The sequence below is a fragment of the Palaemon carinicauda genome, chromosome 11 (assembly GCF_036898095.1).
Source record: "Palaemon carinicauda isolate YSFRI2023 chromosome 11, ASM3689809v2, whole genome shotgun sequence".
In the NCBI taxonomy this organism is placed as follows: domain Eukaryota; kingdom Metazoa; phylum Arthropoda; class Malacostraca; order Decapoda; family Palaemonidae; genus Palaemon; species Palaemon carinicauda.
In genome coordinates, this window is record NC_090735.1 from 143,931,540 (window position 1) to 143,953,585 (window position 22,046).

Sequence of the window (22,046 nt, forward strand, 5' to 3'; positions counted from 1 at the left end):
AAAGTTACCTCTTCCTTAAACTTTTTCCAATCTATGAGCTTTGTAGGCTTGCAAGCTTACACAAGATGGAACTTTTCAAGAGTGTTATTCAAACATTACTTATGTCAGTCTGAAGAGATTAAACACTTTGTGGTGGCCTCTGGTAGTGTCATTAAACCAGCCTGGACTCTTATGGACTGTATAGTTGGGACTTCTCAGTCTACATTGTGCAAGGGGACTATGATCTTCTGTTCCATATACCTATTTAATACTATAATGAGGCACATATGATATTTTCCTTTTATGTCACGAGTACAGTATTACTATTTTACTACTCTGTTCCATAATTTGCAGTCTGAAAACTCTGGTTTTCTGTATATATATTTAATATAATGTTGTATTGCTAATGCTACATGTATGTATTTTTGGAAACAATAAAAGACTACTGTTCCTTTTGGCATTTCCTTTCTTTGGACCTGTTATCTATATAAAATAAAAGTAGTGTATCAAAATTTTAACCCTCCTTCTATAGACTTCAGTCTTTTCATATACTGGAGACAAAGTTCTTCACAGTGATTGGGACTGTGCTACTTATTTCCTTTGCTCCTACTTTTATACAAACTTTGCGCTTACTCTCATCGTTCGGTACCATAGTTACCAAATACTTGCTCTGAATGAGTTTACCCTTCGTTTACAGACTTCGCACTGTTACACAGATGTTTCCATTAACCAATCACGTAACCGTATGTATGGAAACTTACACAGGGGGTTATATTTCCCCCATTCCTTTGCTATCACTTCGAGTGCTTTGATTCAGTCCTTTCAAAATCCTTTTTATGTGCGTCACAAAGTTTCGCTAACACATTTCTAAAAATGTATAATGTCATACCACAAAAATTACAGTGCCCGAAGTGTCGTTCTTGGCTATCTTATAGGGAAGAGAAGCACCATCAATGGCTCTATTATAAAGTAAGTCATTACAGTATTGAATTTTAGGGTCTGTGATTTTTAGAATTACAAGAATCTGTAGAATAATTACCAAGAAATAAGAACCAATTAGAGGGGTTGCACAGGTCAGCATTTACTGCTAGCCAGTACATAGGAGCTAGATGTTTTTCTTTTTACTCTAAAAAAAAAAAAATATAACGGGAATAATTATTTAAGAAATAATAATCAATCATCGATGTTACCATGCGCAGCTCAACAAATCCGCTTGCCAGTACATGGGAATAAGGTGATTTACATGTAAAATGTGACTCACAACAGGAAAAAAATCACGTTACGAAAGCCACCCCAGAACGAATTAATTTCAGGTTGCCAAGCATTACTGTTGTGACTTTTCGGGGTTTACCACGATCTCCAGATCTTGGCAAAATCTCAGAAGTTTGTCTCGGCTAGAATCAGCCAGTCATCCAGATATCTTAGGTGACGGATGACAACTCTGGGAGCTAAAGATGACACAAGGGCAAACACTCTTGTGAACACCTGGGTTGCTGTGAAAAGACTGAAACACAGCACCTTGAACTGGTATTGTTTCTGGCTGAACATGAATCTTAGATACTTCCTGGAAGACAGATGAATTGGATTTGGAATTATGCATCGTTGAGATCCAGTGCGGTTTAACTGCTTGTCTGACTGTGTCGGCTGATTCCATCTTGAACGAAGTTTGGCTGACAAACCTGTTCAAGGCTGAGAGGTCGATGACTGGTCTCCCACCTCCAGAAACCTTTCTCACAAGAAAGAATCAACTGCAAAAGCCTGGGAATCCGTCGAGGACCTCTTGGAGAGCACCCTTCTCCAACATGGTCTGGACTTCTTCCTGGAGGGCTAACTCCTTTGCGGATCCCTTCGCATAGGAGTTCGTTGGGACTGGATCCGACTCAGTGGAGGGAGAGATTGAATGAACTGGATGTGATACCCTGAACGAATCACCTCGATCATCAAGGGTTCAGCCACGAGATGCAGCCACCTTGGCCTAGCGAGATCAGCCTCTGTCAGATCCCATTTCCCTTACCTCCAAAGGAGAACTTTGAACCTTTCTGGTTGTCTCAAAAGGACTTTTTAGACACCTTTGGGCTCTGTTGTTTTGGGCCCCTTGTCCTATTTGTCTGTGGTCTAGAAGCAGGCTGCTTTTTCTGTGGCACAGATTGATAAGGCCTCAATGTTATGATAGAGTTGATAGGGAAGCAATGTGGAATGTGATGAGGTTATATGGAGTTGGTGGAAGGTTGTTGCAAGCAGTGAAAAGTTTCTACAAAGGTAGTAAAGCATGTGTTAGAATAGGAAATGAAATGAGCGATTGGTTTCTGGTGAGAGTGGGGCTGAGACAGGGATGTGTGATGTCGCCGTGGTTGTTTAACTTGTATGTTGATGGAGTGGTGAGAGAGGTGAATGCTCGAGTGCTTGGACGAGGATTAAAACTGGTAGGCGAGAATGATCATGAATGGGAGGTAAATCAGTTGTTGTTTGCAGATGATACTGTACTGGTAGCAGACACAGAAGAGAAGCTTGACCGACTAGTGACAGAATTTGGAAGGGTGTGTGAGAGAAGGAAGTTGAGAGTTAATGTGGGTAAGAGTAAGGTTATGAGATGTACGAGAAGGGAAGGTGGTGCAAGGTTGAATGTCATGTTGAATGGAGAATTACTTGAGGAGGTGGATCAGTTTAAGTACTTGGGGTCTGCTGTTGCAGCAAATGGTGGAGTGGAAGCAGATGTACGTCAGAGAGTCAATGAAGGTTGCAAAGTGTTGGGGGCAGTTAAGGGAGTAGTAAAAAATAGAGGGTTGGGCATGAATGTAAAGAGAGTTCTATATGAGAAAGTGATTGTACCAACTGTGATGTATGGATCGGAGTTGTGGGGAATGAAAGTGATGGAGAGACAGAAATTGAATGTGTTTGAGATGAAGTGTCTGAGGAGTATGGCTGGTGTATCTCGAGTAGATAGGGTTAGGAACAAAGTGGTGAGGGTGAGAACGGGTGTAAGAAATGAGTTAGCGGCTAGAGTGGATATGAATGTGTTGAGGTGGTTTGGCCATGTTGAGAGAATGGAAAATGGCTGTCTGCTAAAGAAGGTGATGAATGCAAGAGTTGATGGGAGAAGTACAAGAGGAAGGCCAAGGTTTGGGTGGATGGATGGTGTGAAGAAAGCTCTGGGTGATAGGAGGATAGATGTGAGAGAGGCAAGAGAGCGTGCTAGAAATAGGAATGAATGGCGAGAGATTGTGACGCAGTTCCGGTAGGCCCTGCTGCTTCCTCCGGTGCCTTAGATGACCGCGGAGGTAGCAGCAGTAGGGGACTCAGCAGTATGAAGCTTCATCTGTGGTGGAAATGTGGGAGGTTGGACTGTGGCACCCTAGCAGTACCAGCTGAACTCGGCTGAGTCCCTGGTTAGGCTGGAGGAACGTAGAGAGTAGAGGTCCCCTTTTTTGTTTTGTTTCTTGTTGATGTCGGCTACCCCCCAAAATTGGGGGAAGTGCCTTTGGTATATGTATGTATGTATGTTATGACCCTTTGGAGGAGGGAATCCTGGTTGGACTTCCTCCACCTCTCTGCCACCTGCTCGACATCTTCCAGCTCAAACAGAGAACTCCCCTCAAAAGAGAAATTTCTCAGCTTCGAAACCTCAGCTTGTGGGAGCTGCCGATAGAATCTGTCGATGATCAAATCTCTCCTTTTCAAGATGGTGTTAGCCCACCCGTTAACCACCTGGTGGGAGAGGAACTCGATCGCCCTGATGCCGGACAAAAGGAAGATTTCCATCAACTTCCTTATGGACTCACGAGACCAGTACTGAGACCTGACCAGATGTCCCACAGATCCCAACCAGAGGTCTAGCCACAAAGTTGCCTGCATGGCATACCACACAACTTTTTCCTGGTTGAGGATCTCCGAGGCTGAGTACGAGACCGAGAGTTCCGTTAGTCTCTTGAAGGGAGTACCCCCAAGATTGCCCCTATTGAGTGGTCAAGAGGCAAGGCCAAAAGAGGCTCATTAAGGATCTCATAGTATTTCCTCTGCTGCACAAATGGCGGTGGGAGGAGCTTGAAGGAAGCGCTAGAGTGGTGGGAGGTAGAGGAGCCTGTGGCCTGAGCCGCTGCCTTCTGTTTGGCACTCTTCAACCCCTTTGACCAGGGCAAAGCTGCACTGGCCCTCACGGTCTCTGAGTACCATAGACGTCACAAGAACCTGAAGGAACTATGTGACTTGAACCCAAAGGTCAAAAAGACGTTTCCTTACCGCTGGGGGAGGAGCACGCCCGGGGTGACGAGGGGTCAAAAACTCTTCCACCCGACGAACCTCAAAGGGTAACGTTTAGTAGGAACCCCCAAAGGTGGAGACTGCTGAGGTCCAAAAAGCTAGGAAGCTTTCTATCTCAAAAGAGAGGAATGTTCTCCCGATGGAGAACATCACCTAGGACTATGCTCTACCCCCGCCTAGAAGTGCGCTTCCACTCAACCCCAAACTGAAGGAGCTTGAATAGAACTTCCTTTGAAAGGGGTACCATCAATGCCCCGTGATGGCCAAAAACTCAATAAATCAGAGATAGAGCACGTGCTCCCTGGGAAAGGGGCGGGACCGAATTACTAGGGGAAATGATATCATCCCAGGGCTGCACTGCTACTAGGCCATTCTCCAGAGAGGATCAGCAGAGGAGCTGTTTCAGGAAGAGATCGGGGGGTTAAAGAAGAAGTCTGCGATTTCTTCGACTTCGAGGAAGATCCCAAAGGAGAAGAATCTCGCTTAGCATTCTTCTTTTCCTGCACCCAAACCTCTCCCACTGGGAGGCAGACCACTCTTGACAATCATTACAGATGCTGTCCCGATCACACTGGCAGCCCCAGCAAGCCGGACACAGCAGGTGGGGGTCTGTCTCAAGGGCGGACACGAAGGTACCGCAGGAGCGGCCTTCGGGATCAGGACAGGTACGTATGGGACTAGAAGAAATCAAAACACACTCTGAGAAGAAAAAGAATAATAGTATTATTTCAAAGGCAAGTCTTAGCAGGAGAGAGTGGCAGTGACCACCTTTACCGAGCCAGAAAGCAAAATGGGTGCTCAACCTAGGTATGTGAATGAGCAGGGTAGCCGGCTATCCCCCACCCCTCCCGCTAACTCGCGGCTGGGGTGGTTATCCCTCGCTCAAATTATCGTGGCTTGTCTTTCAGTTTCGCCGAAATTATACCCCTATAAATAGCACAAGAAAGGCGAAGAAGAAAATCTCCAAAAACACCATCTCCTTCTGGCTTCCTGAGGTCATCCGTAGAGTTTACAGAGTAAGGAGCTGAGGCATTGGACTTCGACCCTCCAAGAGCTCATGATTGGTATTACATTAGCCTTCAGATCAAACTATTCAGTTGCCTAAGTGTTGAAGGCAGACCCCATTCACGGCACATTATCTTCGAGATTGTACCCACAAGTCCATGGACACATTTTCCATAGGGCTGGTGGTAGCTGGCCGGCAAGTGGTGTAGAAAGCCTCGCTAATTTCGGGACATAGAAGCATCGTGTCTAAGATAGCGTTTACAAATTTTTTTTTAAGATTTAAGAGTAAGAATGACTGGCCTTCTTTCCTCTTATCCTTGCTCCCCTCTCTTGAGATCAGCTGCTGAAATGCTATGGAGTTCGAATGAACATCGATACAGGGGAGCACACTAATTACAAGTAGTCATTTTGCTAATACAGTAGTACAAGTGTAAAATCCCCACACTTCTTTCAAGGGGGAATGTGACAGTTACGGCATACCCAATACTTATATCAGTCCTTAATGGGAACTTTGTTCCCACTGAAGATAGGATCTTTATGAAAAAACTCCTGGGCTGTGACACGATAAGTCACTCAACCATGGGTCATGGGATGCAAAGATCCTTTGCTCTGATCTTCTCTCCAGACTGAGCATTGTGATCCAAGGTTATTAACCTGCGAGTTGGGAGAGCGAGACTTCCTCTCTCTTAAGGATGACTCCCCCTACTAAAGGACGACGGTTTGTATTTGCATAGAAACAAATCACAAATTTTAAAAGTAATTTATATTTTTCCTATCTATAAAAACCTAAGTCCCTTAAGATTCACTTCCCACAGCATGCGCCCCCGCAAGTTCCAGACAGAATCATAATTGGGGCTCCAAGCACTCTCAGATCCAGACCACCAGTGAATACTAGATGGCAGATAGCAGAACCTCAATAATTCTTCATTGGCCATTACCAGCTTTTGCCATGATCTTTCCTCTACTAAAGGACTTGGGTATGTATAGCTGGGAAAATACAAATCACTCTTAATAATTTACATTGTTCTATGTCATATTATATTTTCCTATACAATTTCACCATTTGATTTTTATTTTTTACTTTTTTTAACTTTGAAACCATCAATTTCCATTTTTTTTTTTACTTTTAAACCAAGTGATATATAACCATGAAATATGAACTTATAAATTTAAAACTATTAATGAAAGTACCAATCAACAAAATTAATACAGTACTGTATTGTACGTACTATAATTTTTGTTATACACAATGATATAAACATTTTCTATGTCAACTGCAGAACACCATTAGTTTTTTCACCTGAATTGCTGAACTTAGGAATAGTTGTGGAGTATTTGCTAAAACTGGATCAGGTGGACCCCCCGCAGATGATGCTTTCCTGAGCTCTCCATCCTTTCCCCTTAAATAAATTCGCACTCCAAAATGTCCACGAGAACTCACTTGATGAAGTATACGGACAACCTGAAAAGTTAAATCTTCCTTTGTTAACAGCTTTATCTGAATGATGATTATACAGTAGTAATTTTATTAAAGAAGAGACACAACATACAATCTGCCTTGTGCAGCACAATATAAATGGTACTTAAGGTTCTTCTATACAGCATCTACCCAGCTGTAGATATGTTGCTTTTTGCCATCTACTTTACAGCCTGTCCTGATAGTCTCTTCACTCTTCCCACTTGGCCATCTAACTTATTTAATCTAATTTTGTTCCATATTAATTTCTCATTCAAGAGTAATGTACATCTCTCAAAAAGTCTAGAGCAGTTATGTGATTGAGTGGATCTCATTAAACATCTCTGTTAACATTACCAACTTTAAAATTTGAGAGAGAGAGAGAGAGAGAGAGAGAGAGAGAGAGAGAGAGAGAGAGAGAGAGAGAGAGATTGTACGAGTACATATCATATAATCTAAGTACAGTACTTATAACATACCTTTTGCTTTCCAGGCCATGAAGAAATCTGTAATCTTGCAAGCATGAAATCTACAAGATGCTGCCGATGCCCAGAAGACTGATGACTTAGTTCTTGAAAATATATCTAAGGAAAATTATGTTAAATTTTCAAATTTTAATTGTACTGCAACTTTTACACTAATAAAACCTCTGCAATGAACTTTGAAATTATGCTTAAAATATTTTACATACTATTCAACCATTAATAATCGCAAAAACAAGATAGGTCTAGATCAAAGATACAAGTTTCTCTGACTACTCAATACAATAAGCCGAAAAATTATTAAATTAAATAATTTTGAGTACAATATTTCTAGGTATATAAAAGGTTATTTTAATACAGTAATTAAAATGACAAATTCGGAGATAATTTGTATTTTTTCTAACCATACAAACCTTAGCTATTTACATTGGGTATTACTTTCGGCGTAGCTGACATGACGAGCCATTAGATTTTAACGAGGGTTTCCTACCCCGCGCTAGTTAGCAGAGGTACGGGGAGTGGTAGCTAGCTACCCCTCCCCCCCCACACACCTGTGAGTTGTCTCACTTCACTTAGAGGTAGGACTTGACTTGGGGGACAGGGCTGGCGGGCAAATATGTGTAAATAGCTAAGGTTTGTATGGTTAGGAAAAATACAAATGATCTCCGAATTTGTCATTTGTTCCGTAACCGAAATACAAACCACGCTATTTACATTGGGTGACTTACCCCTTAGGAAGGGTGGAAAGTCCCCAGCCATACTGGCTTTGGCTTTACCCGGGGACTCAGAATCCGAGTGAGTCGCACTCGAGAAAAGGAGTCCCTGCACCTCACAAGTTCCTTGCTTCGCAAGGAAACGTGTGGCCTACATAAGCTTGTGTGTGAAGGAAGAAAGTGTGACCCGTCCTAGGCAGTTGACCTGGAGTTCCAGAAGGAACTCTGGGTTAGGACGTTCCCAATACCACCTTGTCAGGGTATGGGGGACGCGATTGTATTGACTCAATACTCGGAACACAAGGAAGCATGGTTTACCTGCAGAGGTTTGAGGTCAGCTATGCAGAGACCAGGATGCTGCTTCCCCAGTAGAGGGGACGATGAAGAAAGAAGTAAGGGCCAGACATACTTCTTTCGTTCATGCAGACTAAAACCTGATAACAATGCCCTCAACCTTCTGCTATCTGTCCAAAAAGGAGCCTGAGGTTAGACCAGCTGTTGTGTAGCCACCACAGAGCGATAGAAACGTATCGATACTCCTGTGGGTCACGTCCTGCAGGAAGCGGGCTGCGAAGGTCATTAGACGCTTCCAGACTCCAGCTTGTAGCACCTGCGTCACAGAGTAGTTCTACTCGAAGGCGAGAGACGTTGCGATGTATCCGATATCGTGCTGTAGGGCGACGTGACGGGGGAGGGTCTGGATTCAGGTCGAGATGAATGCCCTTGAGTCCGAGCTGAAGAGGTATACTGGTGACTCTCCCCTGTGTCCTCCCTGTGCTCCCAAACCGGCTTGCACGTGAGGACAAACTGCAGCTGTTCTCAAAGATAACCCCTCGATTCCTTTACTGGCAAGAAGGAGAAGGTTTGGGTCATCTGATACAGAACGGAGACTCGAAATCTTGAAGGCGTCGAACCGAAGGTCCGGGACTCCCAGATTCTGAGTTTAGAAAACAACTCAGGAGCAAACCTGAATGTTGCTTTCCCCTATTCTCTTGAAAGGGCGGACTCGTATGAAACCATGAAGATTGCTTACACACTGGCCGAGGCCAGAGTGAGCAGGAGCACCGTCCCCCAAGACGGAATACGATCAGAGGCCTGACGTACTGGTTCTTGGGAAGATATCTTAAGGGACTGAAGAGTCCGAACCATGCTCCATAGCGGAGGTCTCACTCCGACTGGGGGCAGGGACGTTCGCAGCTTCGCGTGAGCGAGGAAAGGTCCAGCGGGAAGGAAAAAGTCTATTCCTGTCAGCCTGAAGGCCAGGGAAAGGCTGAGCGATAGGCTTCACTGCCGAGAGCAGAAAAGAGTTTCCTCCCGCCGAAAAGCAATAACTCCGTTATTGCTGGAGAAAAGGCCTCAAGGGAAGAGGTATCTCTCCCACGACACCAACCACAGAAGACTCTCCACTTCGCCTGGTAGACCCCTGCGGATGACTATCGCAGGTGACGCGACCTCCGCTCCGCGACTGTAGCGGGTTGTCTCTTCTTGAGGGGGCGGCGTAGTGTCTCCAGGCGTGAAGCCGAAGCAATGCAACGTCTTGTGAAAGATGTTGTAGTGTGGTTGTTTGAGTAGCCTGTGTCGTGGAAGAAGCTCTCCCGGGAGTTCCGTCAGGGGAAGCAGAGGGTCCGGAAACCGTTCTGCGTATAGTCACAACGGAGCTCTCAGGGCCATCGAAAGGTTCACAGACAACCTGGTCTTATTGAGACCCATTCTCAACAGACAACAATGGCGGGAAGACGCAGGCGTCGATGTTGTCCCACCGTCACCGGAAAGCATCTTGCCAAAGAGTCTTGGGGTCTGAGACTGGGGGGAAGAACAGCGGAAGCTTGAAGTTCCAGGCTGTCCCGATCAGGTCCCCCAGGCCAGGACTTGCTGGTTACTATAGGCCAAAGACCCCCAAGTACTCTCTATCTGCGAGGCTCTGGTCAGATAGTCGGAGAGAACATTCCTCTGCCCGGAAAGAGCGAGCCGATAGTGGTATTGAGAGGACCTCGGATCATCTCAGTAAGTCTACTGCAAGATGCGAAAGTATGAAAATGGGCCTCCCTGCTGGTTGGAATACGCCAGTACTGTACCATGAAGTCGTCGCGCACGGAGCGACTCGGCAGGATCTGTAGGATCTGTAGAGGGGCCAGACTACGGACCCTAAGCCTGCCTGAAAGATGGGAAGGTACCCTTCAGGTCCTGACCATAGGCCTGAACCGGAACATGCCCCTCCCCCCCCCTTTTCTTTGACGAGTCCGAGAACAGCATCAAATGTGGGGAAAGGACGAGAATATCCACTCCCATGCAAGAGGTTCCAAAGGTCAACCCATTGCCGGTCTAAACGTTCCGCTGGTCCCATAGGGACCAGAAAGTCCGGTTAATCGTTGCTTGGATACCACCGGAACTTGGGCCGCCTCACAGGGAACTTATCCTGAGGCGACCGTTCGGAACTAGATGGGTCAATGAGGAAAAGAGACCCAGGAAACGTTCCAAGATAGGGCTGAAAGCTCTCCTTGACTGAGAACAGGTACTGCGACTCTCCTCAGCCTTGCCACAGTCAACTGAAGGGAAGGCTCGGAGAAGAAGTCAACAGCATCTGGTGTTCCCAGGCGGTCACCCATCCAAGTACTGACCAGACTCAACGTTGCTTAACTTCGCTGATCGGACGAGAAGCGGTGTTTTCAACGTGGTATGGCCGTTGACTCAATATCATGGCTAGATACTCCAGATGTTGAGGCAGAAATAGAGAAGGCTCCTAGCAAATTACCATGATCCCTCACTCTTGGTAAAGACCCGGAAGCTTGTCCCGGTGTCGAAGAAGGTCGAACCCGAGCCTACCGGAGTTGACCAGACCTCCAAAAAGCGAAGGAGGCGGAAGCCTGCTCCTGAGCGGCCATGAGGAAAGCAGGGAGAGTTCTCTGGGGAAAAACCTGCGATGCCGCGGCAGGATCGCCACACCGCATCTTAAGCAGGAACACCTGTAGTCTAGGCTGAATTCCAAGAGCTTCCTGGAAGATGGATGGAATGGAACCTGGAAGTACCCGTCCTCCCGATCCAGGGCCTAAGGAGTCCTGCAGCCTCGTTACCAGTCTGATCGACTCTGCTGTTCCTCGCTGGACGAAGTTTGTTCGACAAACTTGATCAGAGCTGAGAGGTCGACGACGGAACTCCCGTCTCAGATGCTTTCCCAGAAGAAAGGATTGACTGAAGAAGCCCGGGGGGGGGGGGGAAGCTGTCGACGACCCTATGGAGGACCTTCTCCTAAGGCATGGATCCTTCTGCCCAAAAACCTCTTGCCGACCCCATGGCATAGAGGCTCAGTGACACTGGATTCGCTGACAGTGACGGAGAGATGGTAAGAGCGAGGCGCAATATCCTTGGCTGATCACGGAGACCGTGCAGGAATCGGCATCGGGAAACTGTTATCCGGACGAATAACCTTAGGCATCCCCCCAGCGTGAGACCTGCAAGGGGGGTTGCCAATCCTAGAGTTTGTGAACTCTGCCGCTCCCTCTAGGATTATGCCTCCCCGGGAGAGCCTCCCGTGCTACCTGTCCCTGACAGGAGGGGACTGCTATTGTACACCTTGTCTTAGCTGCCGTAGCCGGTCCGATAACTTAGGCTGACGAGGCTGAATGAAGAGGCGTCGGAGGCCTGCAGGGTCTGGAAGAAAGCACCTTGGAGGAGTGAAAACGGAAGTCGACTTCCTCCGCACAACAGCTGTCCATGTCTCTGTCCTTGGGCTCCAACAAGCTCTTCCCAAGGATGGAAGAGTGTCTGAGCTTGTCGACATCCACGTATGAGACACCCGAGAGGAAGCCCTCGGTCACTGCGTCTAGATGCTCCAACATCGAGTTTGCCCGCAAGTTCGAAACTTGGCAACGAAACGCCAAGGTGCTTGAGCCCGAGAGGAGGAAAGTACCCATGATCTTCCTGGAGCTTCCTTGTACAAAACCTCGGGTCGCAACCGAGGAGGGAAAGGACCTGGTAAGCCCCTTCCACGAGATGGAGAAGAGGAAGGGCTAAACCAGTCACCCCTTGCCCGACGGAGAAATCTCGAACGGAAAGCCCCCTGGCAAGACCCTTCCAGGGACGAGGAGGAAGGGCTAACCCAGGTTCTGGAAAGAAGAATGTTGCTCAGACCTCCCTGAAGATTCTTCCTGCTCTTGCATGTGCCATGCTCTGCGTTTACGGGGTGAAGACCGTGTTCTGGAAATACGCGCTCCAGAAGACTTGCCAGGCTGGCCGTGTTGCGAAACCCCGACGGGAATTGCAGTCGCAATCGCCCTGGTGCTCGCACGATGGTAAATCAATGGTTCGTGCGTGGCCGAACGTGGAAGCGCCCGTGCGCGGGCACGCAGGAGCGCAGACGAAAGTATGTGAGGGAGCGCAGAAGGAGGGCGAGCGTGGTAGGAAGGGCGAGAGCTGGTGGTCGGAATCCGATAGTTCACAGGCGAGCGATGACCCGTAGGCAAGCAATGGCTACTGCAGGAATCGAGCCGGCAATCGCGCGATGGAACACCGTAGGTTTGCGCGATGGAACACCGTCGGTTCGCGCGATGGAACACCGTCGGTTCTCGCGACGGAACAATGTTGGTTCGCGCGATGGAACACAGTTGGTTCGCACGATGGAACAATGTTGGTTCGCACGATGGAACAATGTTGGTTCGCGCGATGGAATACTGTTGGTTCATGCGCGGGCGCGCATGCGCATAGGTGCGCGGGCGCGTAGGTGCGCGGGCATGTGGGCGTGCGGTCGCGCGGGCACGTGGGCGTGCGGTCGCGCAGGCACGTGGGCGAGCGGTCGCGCAGGCACGTGGGCGTGCGGTCGCGCGGGCACGTGGGCATGTGGTCGCGCGGGCACGTGGGCATGTGGTCGCGCAGGCACGTGGGCGCGGGCGAGCGCAGGCGGTCGTGAGACCGATGGCGCGTAGGTGGGCAATGGCGCGTTGACGAGCGATGGCGCGTCTTGGCGAGTGATGGCCCGTAGGCGAGTGAAGGCGCGTTGGCAAGCGATGGCGCGTTGGCAAGCGACGGCGCGTTGGCGAGCGGTGGTGAGTTAACAAAACGCTAGCGCGCAGGCGAAGAATCGCTCGGGCGCGAAGGAGATCGCCGACGCGTTAGAGACTAGGGATGGTTAGCGCGCATCGCGCTAATCAGAAGGCGCGCAGGTGCATCAGGAAGGTGAGCGCTGATGCGACCTGTCAGTCAGGCGATCCTGGACGGTCAGGAAAAACCGTTGGTGCCCATTGGTGCGTGGCAGGAAAGGGTGCGCAGATGTGCGCTGGCGATTGAAGAAAGCTGGCGCACAGAAGGACAGAAGTAAAGGTGAGCGCTGGCGAGCAGGAGGAAGATCTACGGCAAGAGTCAGCTACCGGAGATCGTGGTCCACAGCAGGTGAGCACCAGATCGCTACTGACGGTGTCCAGGGGACCTGTAACGCGTGGAAGATCGATGGCGAGTGTTGACGCGCAGGAGATCGCTGACGAGCAGGCGAACGTTGACGTGTCTGTGGTCGCTGGCGAGCTGGTGATCCCTGGCGAGCAGAAGGACGACGTGTGGAATCCTGTGCGTACAGTACTTTAGAAGCACACGTAGGCGACCGCGAGCGTTGCTGCGCTGAAGCAGGCTGACGAGCCGGATCGTGAGGTCGAGGAGAAGAAGAGTCCTTATCCAAGACCTGAACCGAAGTTCTAGGTCACGCGGGTGAACGTGGGCGCACAGTGTGCGAATCAGGAACTGGAAGCACAGGTGCGCTCTGACGGGCAGGAGATCTAGAGCGCTCAGGAGACCGATGGCGCGCAGGGCGCACAACAGGAACAGCAGGATGTTCGGAGTCCTCAGGAGAGCGCTGGCGAGCAGTGGGGCGATGATCATCAGGAGAGCGCTGACGAACAGGAGAGCGCCGGCGAACAGGAGAGCGTTAGCGATCAGGAGAACGCTGACGATCAGGAGAACGCTGACGAGCAGGAGAGCGCCTGTGCGCTAACACTGCAGAAGGGCGTGCAGGGGAACCCTGACACGCAAGGGAAGACCCCCCGTGGGAGGCAACCCGTTGCCCGTCGGATGACCGAGGTCAGACTGCTGTCCAGCTGCACCAGGGGCGGAATGTCAGGAAGGCGTTGGAGATCGATCCCCGGAGAGATCTAAGGAGGAGGAGCTGCAGGCTGCATACGGAGAAGATTCAAAAAGGCGCCTCTTAGCACCCTTATAGGGAGACAGGAGGCCCTTACGACGTAGCGGACGGTGAGCCTTACGGCCAAGGCGGCATACAGCAACAACAGCAGAAGAGTCCTCCGAAGAGGAGTCTCTATGAGTGTACTCCCTCGCGAACGAAAGAGAAACACTTCGTAGAAGAGACGGGTCAGCCAGTGACCTAAAAAGAGCAATCCTCTGAAGAGGGGCTCCAGCAGTTGCCCAGCCCCTTGAGCGTAACTGCAGGTGCGACCACTCAGCACCAAGAGCATAGTCGCACGAAATAAAGGCAAGAGGAGAACCCCCCAAAGGGGAAAAAAACTCAAGCCTGGACAGGAAAACTTCCCTCGGAAGGAAAGCTACCCACCCAAGGAGGCAAGCCTCCTGAGTGTTCTAAAATGAACTGGAGCGCTGTCAATCGTCACGGGAGTACTTCCAGGAGAAGGAGACACGCCCCTGACGAAGATTTATAGGGGAGGCAGCAACAGCCGAATCCCCATTACAGAAACGAACTAGATCGGTAACTGAAAAATAAAAACAAAAATCATTAGTTAACATTAATTCCCCCGGGAAGGCTCCGAAGAGGAATCACGAAGGAAAAAGAACACAAGAATTACACAACAGGCACGTGCCCTCACAACCACTTACACTCACGGAAGGAGAGCTGTAACCAACACAGAATTATAACAATTATAATTATGTAACTATGTTATTTAAAAATGAATGAACACTAAATAAAGAACGAAAACCCCGAAAGGAATCGTTCTACAAAAGCTGAAAAATCAACAAATACAATTAGATTCATAAACTAATTGAGATAAAATGTACGGCGTAGCAACCCCACTCACACGAGAAGGAAGCTACTCAGACGTAGTAAAGGTAACGTAGTAAAGGGTGAACGACCTCAAAAGAGAGAGAAAGACCGTAGTCAAACTCGATCGCGACCCATGAAATTACACCATGGTGGCCTAACTGCCAAGGGCTCCATGGAAATATCGTACACTAGACACACAGGCACAAACTCTGAAAAGGAAACTTACTGATTTCTATTCTCAAATATATACATAAACACGAAAAAATGTTTACATATACATTGAGTAAAAGAAAAGTAAGTGATTAAGTAAAGATAAAACAAACAAACAATGGCTGCCAAGCGAGGACGAAGACAGAGACGTCTGTCCATTGTCCGAGCCAAAAGTGAAGTGAGACAACTCACAGGTGTTGGGGGGGGAGGGGTAGCTGGCTACCACTCCCCCTACCCCTGCTAACTAGCGCGGGGTAGGAAACCCTCGTTAAAATCTAATGGCTCGTCATTTCAGCTACGTCGAAAGTAATACCCAATGTAAATAGCGTGGTTTGTATTTCGGTTACGGAACAATTAGTTATTTCTATACACATCTGCAGTTCATATTACTAAACTTTGGAAGTTTTGAACTATCAACGTTTACCCTTAAATTAAATATATGTTCCCATTTTCTTTCCTTCCAATCAGCTCAGCTTTGCATTTTCCATCTAGAAATGGAAACTATTATGTATTCTGTAGTCTCTTGACACCACGAAGGAGGGTTGACATGTATGTATATGTACATCAGGTAAATATAGAAATAACCAATTCTATTATTAGAATTCCATTTATTTCTATGAACCTCCTCTCATGTAGATATTGCTGACTCCCACACACCTCCTGTCATACTTCTCGCATTGGAAGGGCAGCAACTACTAACACTCGTCACAGGGAGAGGTCTGGTTGCAGGAGTGTCCTCTGCAGGTCGGGCATAACTGGTAAGGATTAGTTTCCCTTGTGCTCATGAAGGTACTGCATGCCTTAGGCGACACCCCTAAGCACTTCCACATCTCTACAAGCATCCTCAAAACACACAGAGTAAAAAAGAGACTGGAACAAAAATTAAACTAACAAATCTACTAAAATTCATGCAAGAGAGAATGCCTGTTCTCACTACAGTACTGGTTGATATCGTAGTGATTTGTCAGTGAGCCAGCGTAGGGTTGCCTTCCTACTACCGGTAGGTAAATACCGGCTGGTTGTTGACACATCGTTATAATTATTAACTGCCTTATTCCAGGTTCACTTTTATTCGCCTATGTAAAAAACAAGGGTTTGTATTTGTGTAGGAATAGAAAGGCGTTTCAACAGACTAGAGATGGCCAAGATATCTCTTCCATTCAACTACTGCCATGTATTCCTTGACCAATAAGTTCCATAATGTTTCCTGTAATAAAGAACATACATTTAAACTGACTTTCCCTTAGAGGATGAAATATCCAACAAGACAAATTCAGAGGTAATTTGTATTTTTCCTAACACAAACCTTCAGCTATTTGCTAGGGATATTACTTTCAGCTACAAGCCATTAAAATCTAGCCAGGGTTAACTACCCATCCCGTAAGTTAGCGGGGAGTAGAGGGTAGATCATTACCCATCCCACTCACACACCTGTGATTGCACTCACTTTGCTTGGAGGTAGGATTTCAAGGGGGATAGGGTTGGCAGGTAAGTTTGTATAAATAGCTAAAGGTTTGTATCATTAGGGAAAATGCAAATCATCTCCAAATTTTTCATTTCTTTCCACAAGATAGCTCTTAAATTTGTCAACCAAATCTCTAAATCAGTGATTTTACTAACTCCAGATACTAAACAATTTACACACATGCAACAGCTAAAAGTAACCATAAAAGGATACTAATTATTTCTTCAAACAGGTAGCCAGGGGTAGGTGTGTCATTGTCTATTGTTGCTTTGTTGAGGAGAGGATACTGGAAAGATATTTCAGAATTAAATATTATTTAATAAATATACCTGTCTGACAAGTAATAAAATTGACCCCATCAAAAATAATTCCTTTTCTATTTACCTCAATTATGAAAAGTTATTAACAAATTTCAATGCTTCACAGTACACAATTTTCAAAAGCAAATTATGCTTTTCAAATACGTATATCACATTTGGAAGTACTGTACTAATTTGTATTTTTCCTAACAACACAAACCTGGAGTTCTTTAAATGGAAGAAATCAGTACAAGTTGGTGTACATCTATAAAACTTTTTAACAAGGTGTAAACAACCGTGAAATAGTACCCCCTGTTTGTTTAGATGAGACTATGGTCGTGTTGTGGCTCATCAACACTACCGAGTGACCAGAAAGGAGCTGTTGGACATGTTGAAGAGCAAGGAAAGTTGCCTTCAACTCCAAGTGGTCATGTGGCATTGCTGGTCTGACTCTGACCATAGCCCTAAGGCCATGGCCTGCACCAAGGTAGTACAGTAGGAGAAGCACCAACCCAGATGCTGCCAAATATATCAGCATGCCCCGGTGCTTCACCCTCTGCTTGGGTATGAGATTTAACTTCTCCCAGTTTACCACAGTCCCCAGATCATGACAAAGTGCAGATGTTGATCTTAATCCTGAAGCAACTGCCTCTTCGACGAGGCCAGGATCAAACAGTCGTTGAGATACATCAGGAGACGTATCCCTCATGAGTGGGTCTGAGAGGCCACCGAGGTGAACACTTGAGGAGCCGTACACAGTCCGAAACTCAGAGTCTTGAATTGGTATACTGTACCGTTGAGGTAGAAGCGGAGGTATTTTCGAGATGTCTGATGAACCAGCACTTGAAAGTATGCATCCTTCAGATTTACTGAAAGCATGTAGTCTCCCTCTCTGATGGAAGACAGCACAGACTGTACTGCTTCCATCATGAACTATGTTTGACAAAAAAACTTGTTCAGTAGAGAGAGGTCGATAGCCGGTCTTTAGGCCCATCACCTTTTCCACCAAGAACAGGTGACTGTAAAAGCCCAGAAAACCGTCCCAAACAACTTTGAGCACTTTCTTTTCTAACATTGCATCCAACTCTACCTGCAAGGCTAGGGCTTTCACCGATGTTAGAAGGCCCGATTTCTAGTTAACATTGCAAGAACCTCCAGAAACCAACTTTCTGACTCAGGGTAGCCAGCCTCTATTGGCTTCAAACTGCAGCCTAAAGTCCTGGGGATATCCTGCCCCTGAGCACCCTCTCCCTCGGACAAAAGTGATGCAACAAACTCCAGATTCTCCTCTCCCCCCGAGTAGGTCTGCTTCGTCCCCAAGACGGAACCAACCATGTACTCAGGGGCAGACGAAAGCCTGGGAAAACCCAGGGCTGCAGGAGAAGGACCCCTGGCACCGAACCCAGTGGCACTAGATGAGGTACATCGGGTACCCAGCACCACAGGTTGGAGCAGAGGGACACCAACGGTCTCATGCCCATGGACACAAGAAAATGAGCCCTACATTTCACATTCTCTACCTACTAGAGAGTGCAAGCCCTCTAGAACACCATCAAATGGTGACCCCAATCTTCCACAAGAAAGTCCATGCAAGAGGGTGGGAGCTGCCATTCAATGACCAGAAAAGAAGGGTGATGGAGACCACAACAACTCCTCCATCATCCTTGAAACAGACTGAGTGCCACACCTCTGTCTGTTCCAACCAACTACTGAAGTAGACGGATCAGCCGGGGCTACCTGTCCAGGCCTAACCACTAGGGTAGCCAGGACTACCTGACCAGGCCTAGCTACTAAGGTAGCCAGGGCTACCTGTCCATGCATAGCTACTGGGGTAGCCAGGTCTACCTAGCCAAGCTTAGCTACCAGGGTAGCCTTTGGTTGGCAGGGTGGCCAGGGTAGCAGGCACCACTCAGCCAGACATGGCTACCTAGGTAGCCAATTGGACCAAAGTGTACCAAAGCCAGGCTGAGGCACGGAGCTGTGGCTTGGGCCCCATACCAGGAAACAATACGGGGTAAAATTTTTCTCTACATTTCCCATTACCACATTTTCTTCTTTTCATGCTTTCTGATAATTACTCATGTGAACCACAATTTTTTCCGGATGTATCCCTTAAAATTGTTGGATTGTTTCATCATTAATAAGCAATTGGAGCTACTCATCCCTTTTAGTGCATGCCCCATTTCCAATTGGGATAACGGAACACAAAAATTAGTGGTCTGTTGGTAAAGAAAATTCAAAGTAAGGGTTTTATTATATTTAGGGACAGGAACAGCAACCCCAATAATAAAAAAATGGGTTATGCATTATGTTAAGGGGGAACAAGTGATTTCTACATTTACTACTACACTCTGCAAGGAATATTAGCCAAGAATTTAATAAAGGTTGTTTGCAGATCAGGGAGAATCAGGAAACTCAGAAATGCCAAGTGAATAGGTCTGGGTGGTAGCAGGTTTACTTAGCCCCGACAAAGTAACCTTGTATACCATTATGCATACTGATCTATATTCCCAAAGCATACAGGTCTAAGTTAACTAAAGTTAGCTTAAGCGTTTAGACAACATAAACATCCCAAGACAAACCCTACCCTATGCTAAGTTGTTAATGAATGTCCTTAAATATTAGTACGATGAATATCAATTAAAATACAAGTTCTTGTATGTTATACATTAATTAGTTTCGATTTTTCTATGGTCCATTGGATGACAGTCGTAGACCCTATGCTAGAGGTAAAACAACCCAAATTTACCAGCAGTTGCTTGTAGTATGAAACTTACATATGTTGCAAAATCAACAACATTCTTCGCCTCTTTTAATAATTCCATGTTAAGCCCTCAATAACAAAATTAAAGTCATTCACTACATTCCTTGTGAGCACTTGTCAAATTTGTTTTAAGTCAATGGAATAGTTATTGTACTGTCTCTCTCGAGAGAGAGACGATCATAATGTCTTATGTTCAAACAAAATATAAAAATCACAATTTATGTAGAACAATTTATGTAGAAAATTATTTTTGTATCATACTTTGCTATCTGAAATGCTAAACAGAATATCAGACTATACGTAAATTTTGCATAAAAAAGAAGCATGATTAATCTTCATGTTACCCTGTCTTATAACAGGGGGTAGACTCTTTACTTTGTTTATATCAGGCAGTTTCTAGTTAATATAACAGTAAATATTTTTTAAGGATTTGATGGCATTTAAAGACTAATGGAACATTATTTCTTTTGAGATCAATAAGTGCCCATTCGACAATAGGTTAAAACTGGTTTTTATTCTATGCCAGTTAAAGGAACAAATAAATGCATTCGGAAAGAGAAAGCTAAATTAGTGAAATTAACAGTGAAATTAACGTATGAGTTTCCAGGTATCCAAATTCTTTCCTTATTCTCCATGAGTAAATACCATATTTTATCACGAGATGAACTTTTGCGTAATTTGTGCATGTTTTTTATTCAATTATCAAATAATATACACAAATATTCAAAATTAAATGAGTGTTCTTTATGACAACAATGTTACAATATAAACAAATATGGTATTTCTAGGTATCAAAGTGGCAGTCGCTAAAGCAAAGCTATGAATGGCGTACAGATGGACCACTTATTATATTTTAGGGACTCTAAAGCTGCAAGTTGGAAATCTTAGCATGGAAATATTTTCTTTCCCATTGACTTGAAATGTGTCTAACATAATGCCATGCATAATTATTTCAATTAAATCACAAATATGTTTGTTATGGTATTATATTTTGATAATCATTCACTAGAAATAGCTTTCATGAAAGTTATACTTGCCGTTTCAAATGTTTTGGAATTTTCCATTCGATATATATATTTGATAAATGTTCCTTATTTTCTCTGCAAACTGTCATATGTTCTTTACTACTCGATTTACTCCCACCTTCTGTAAAAAAAAAAAAAATATTTGTTTTTTCTTTATGAGCGTGTCATTAGGCTTTCGACAATTTTCCAGAGACTTCTCGACTTTGCGTAATTCTATTCATGCTTGGGTAAAATTTTCTTTATCTGGTATTAAATAAAGAAATAGTATTAATGTGCACTAATGGATTTTTTTTTCTTAATATATATTCTGCGCTTTCTATGCTACATTATTTTGACAATATTCTAACGTCTGGCAGCGTTTCTCGCACCAACGTCTACAGCAGTGGTCGCTCACAGTCCATAGATCTAACAAACTCGGTATCAAAAGTGGCACAGCGTAAAATCCGGACGTCGGACGTCGGATGCCGCCCGAGAGAATAGAAAATTGCTTGTATCACCGAGAAAGACGCAAAAATACACCTCTTTTTGTGACTGGCAATGTTCACTGATACTTTCTGTTATTTTCTGAATAAATGTTCGAAAAATATTTGTTTATTTTCATGTTATTGAGATTAATCTCAATCGGACGTCAACATTACACTATTTAACTGCCCGCTATTTTACCCTGTTAGGATAAAAGCCGGACGTCGCCAATCAGCAGTCACAGATAAGAATTTACCCGGCTGTAAAGTAACATAAGGAGAAAGGGCCTACCACTCCATTTACCCTGCATTTAGTTGCCAATAGGTTTAGTATGATCCACTACCCAATTAAAATGTTGCCAACTTTAGCCAGACACAGGATACTACATGTAAGAAATAAAGCCTATTTCACGTGAAATGTACTGAAATTTTATCAATTAATTTGTTTTTATTCGTTTTATAATAGCCTGTGCCTGTTGCCCAGTCAGAGCCACGGGAAGGCAGTTGACAGTCTAACCAACTAATCCACCACCCTTCACCATATTATTTCCCATAACCATAAATATAAGCAAATATACACAATTGAAAGAAATAATAAAACAATTAAGAAAAGGTAAATATTAAAATTAATGTAAAGGTAAATGTAAAAAGTTTTATCAGACACAAAAAATTTCAAGAAATTTACAACAATGATATCCTAATTGGACTTGTATCGACCAAACAAACAACATGTTAGAATAGTTTATTTTAAAAGTTACATGAGACTACAAGTAGAAATACAACAAAAGCAGTTTCACATATAAGCATGTAAGTGTGAGACGATGCACACACAAACCATCCAGGCGCCTCTTTTGTTTTTTTTAATGTGCTGTTAATATATCACTTAGTACATCTGTCACAAATCCAAGTTTCATTTAATAATGTTTTGGCACCTTT

General features: G+C 45.5%; 1 protein-coding gene and 1 non-coding gene across 2 annotated transcripts in view; both read right to left on the bottom strand.

The window, feature by feature from the left end:
- The window catches only part of LOC137650264 (AP-4 complex accessory subunit Tepsin-like), an 84,219-nt gene extending 64,459 nt beyond the window's left edge, over positions 1–19,760 (bottom strand). Inside the window, exons 1-4 of the mRNA XM_068383567.1 lie at positions 19,638–19,760; positions 16,775–16,847; positions 7,177–7,268; positions 6,542–6,703 (exon numbers count right to left, since the gene is read on the bottom strand). Coding sequence (XP_068239668.1) covers positions 6,542–6,703; positions 7,177–7,268; positions 16,775–16,847; positions 19,638–19,685 — 375 coding nt within the window. The 5' untranslated portion in view covers positions 19,686–19,760. The remainder of the gene's footprint in view (positions 1–6,541; positions 6,704–7,176; positions 7,269–16,774; positions 16,848–19,637) is intronic.
- LOC137650320 (5S ribosomal RNA) lies at positions 10,462–10,580 on the bottom strand. The gene has a single exon (XR_011045958.1). It is a non-coding gene; the product is annotated as a 5S ribosomal RNA (ribosomal RNA).
- Positions 19,761–22,046: the final 2,286 nt, after the last annotated feature.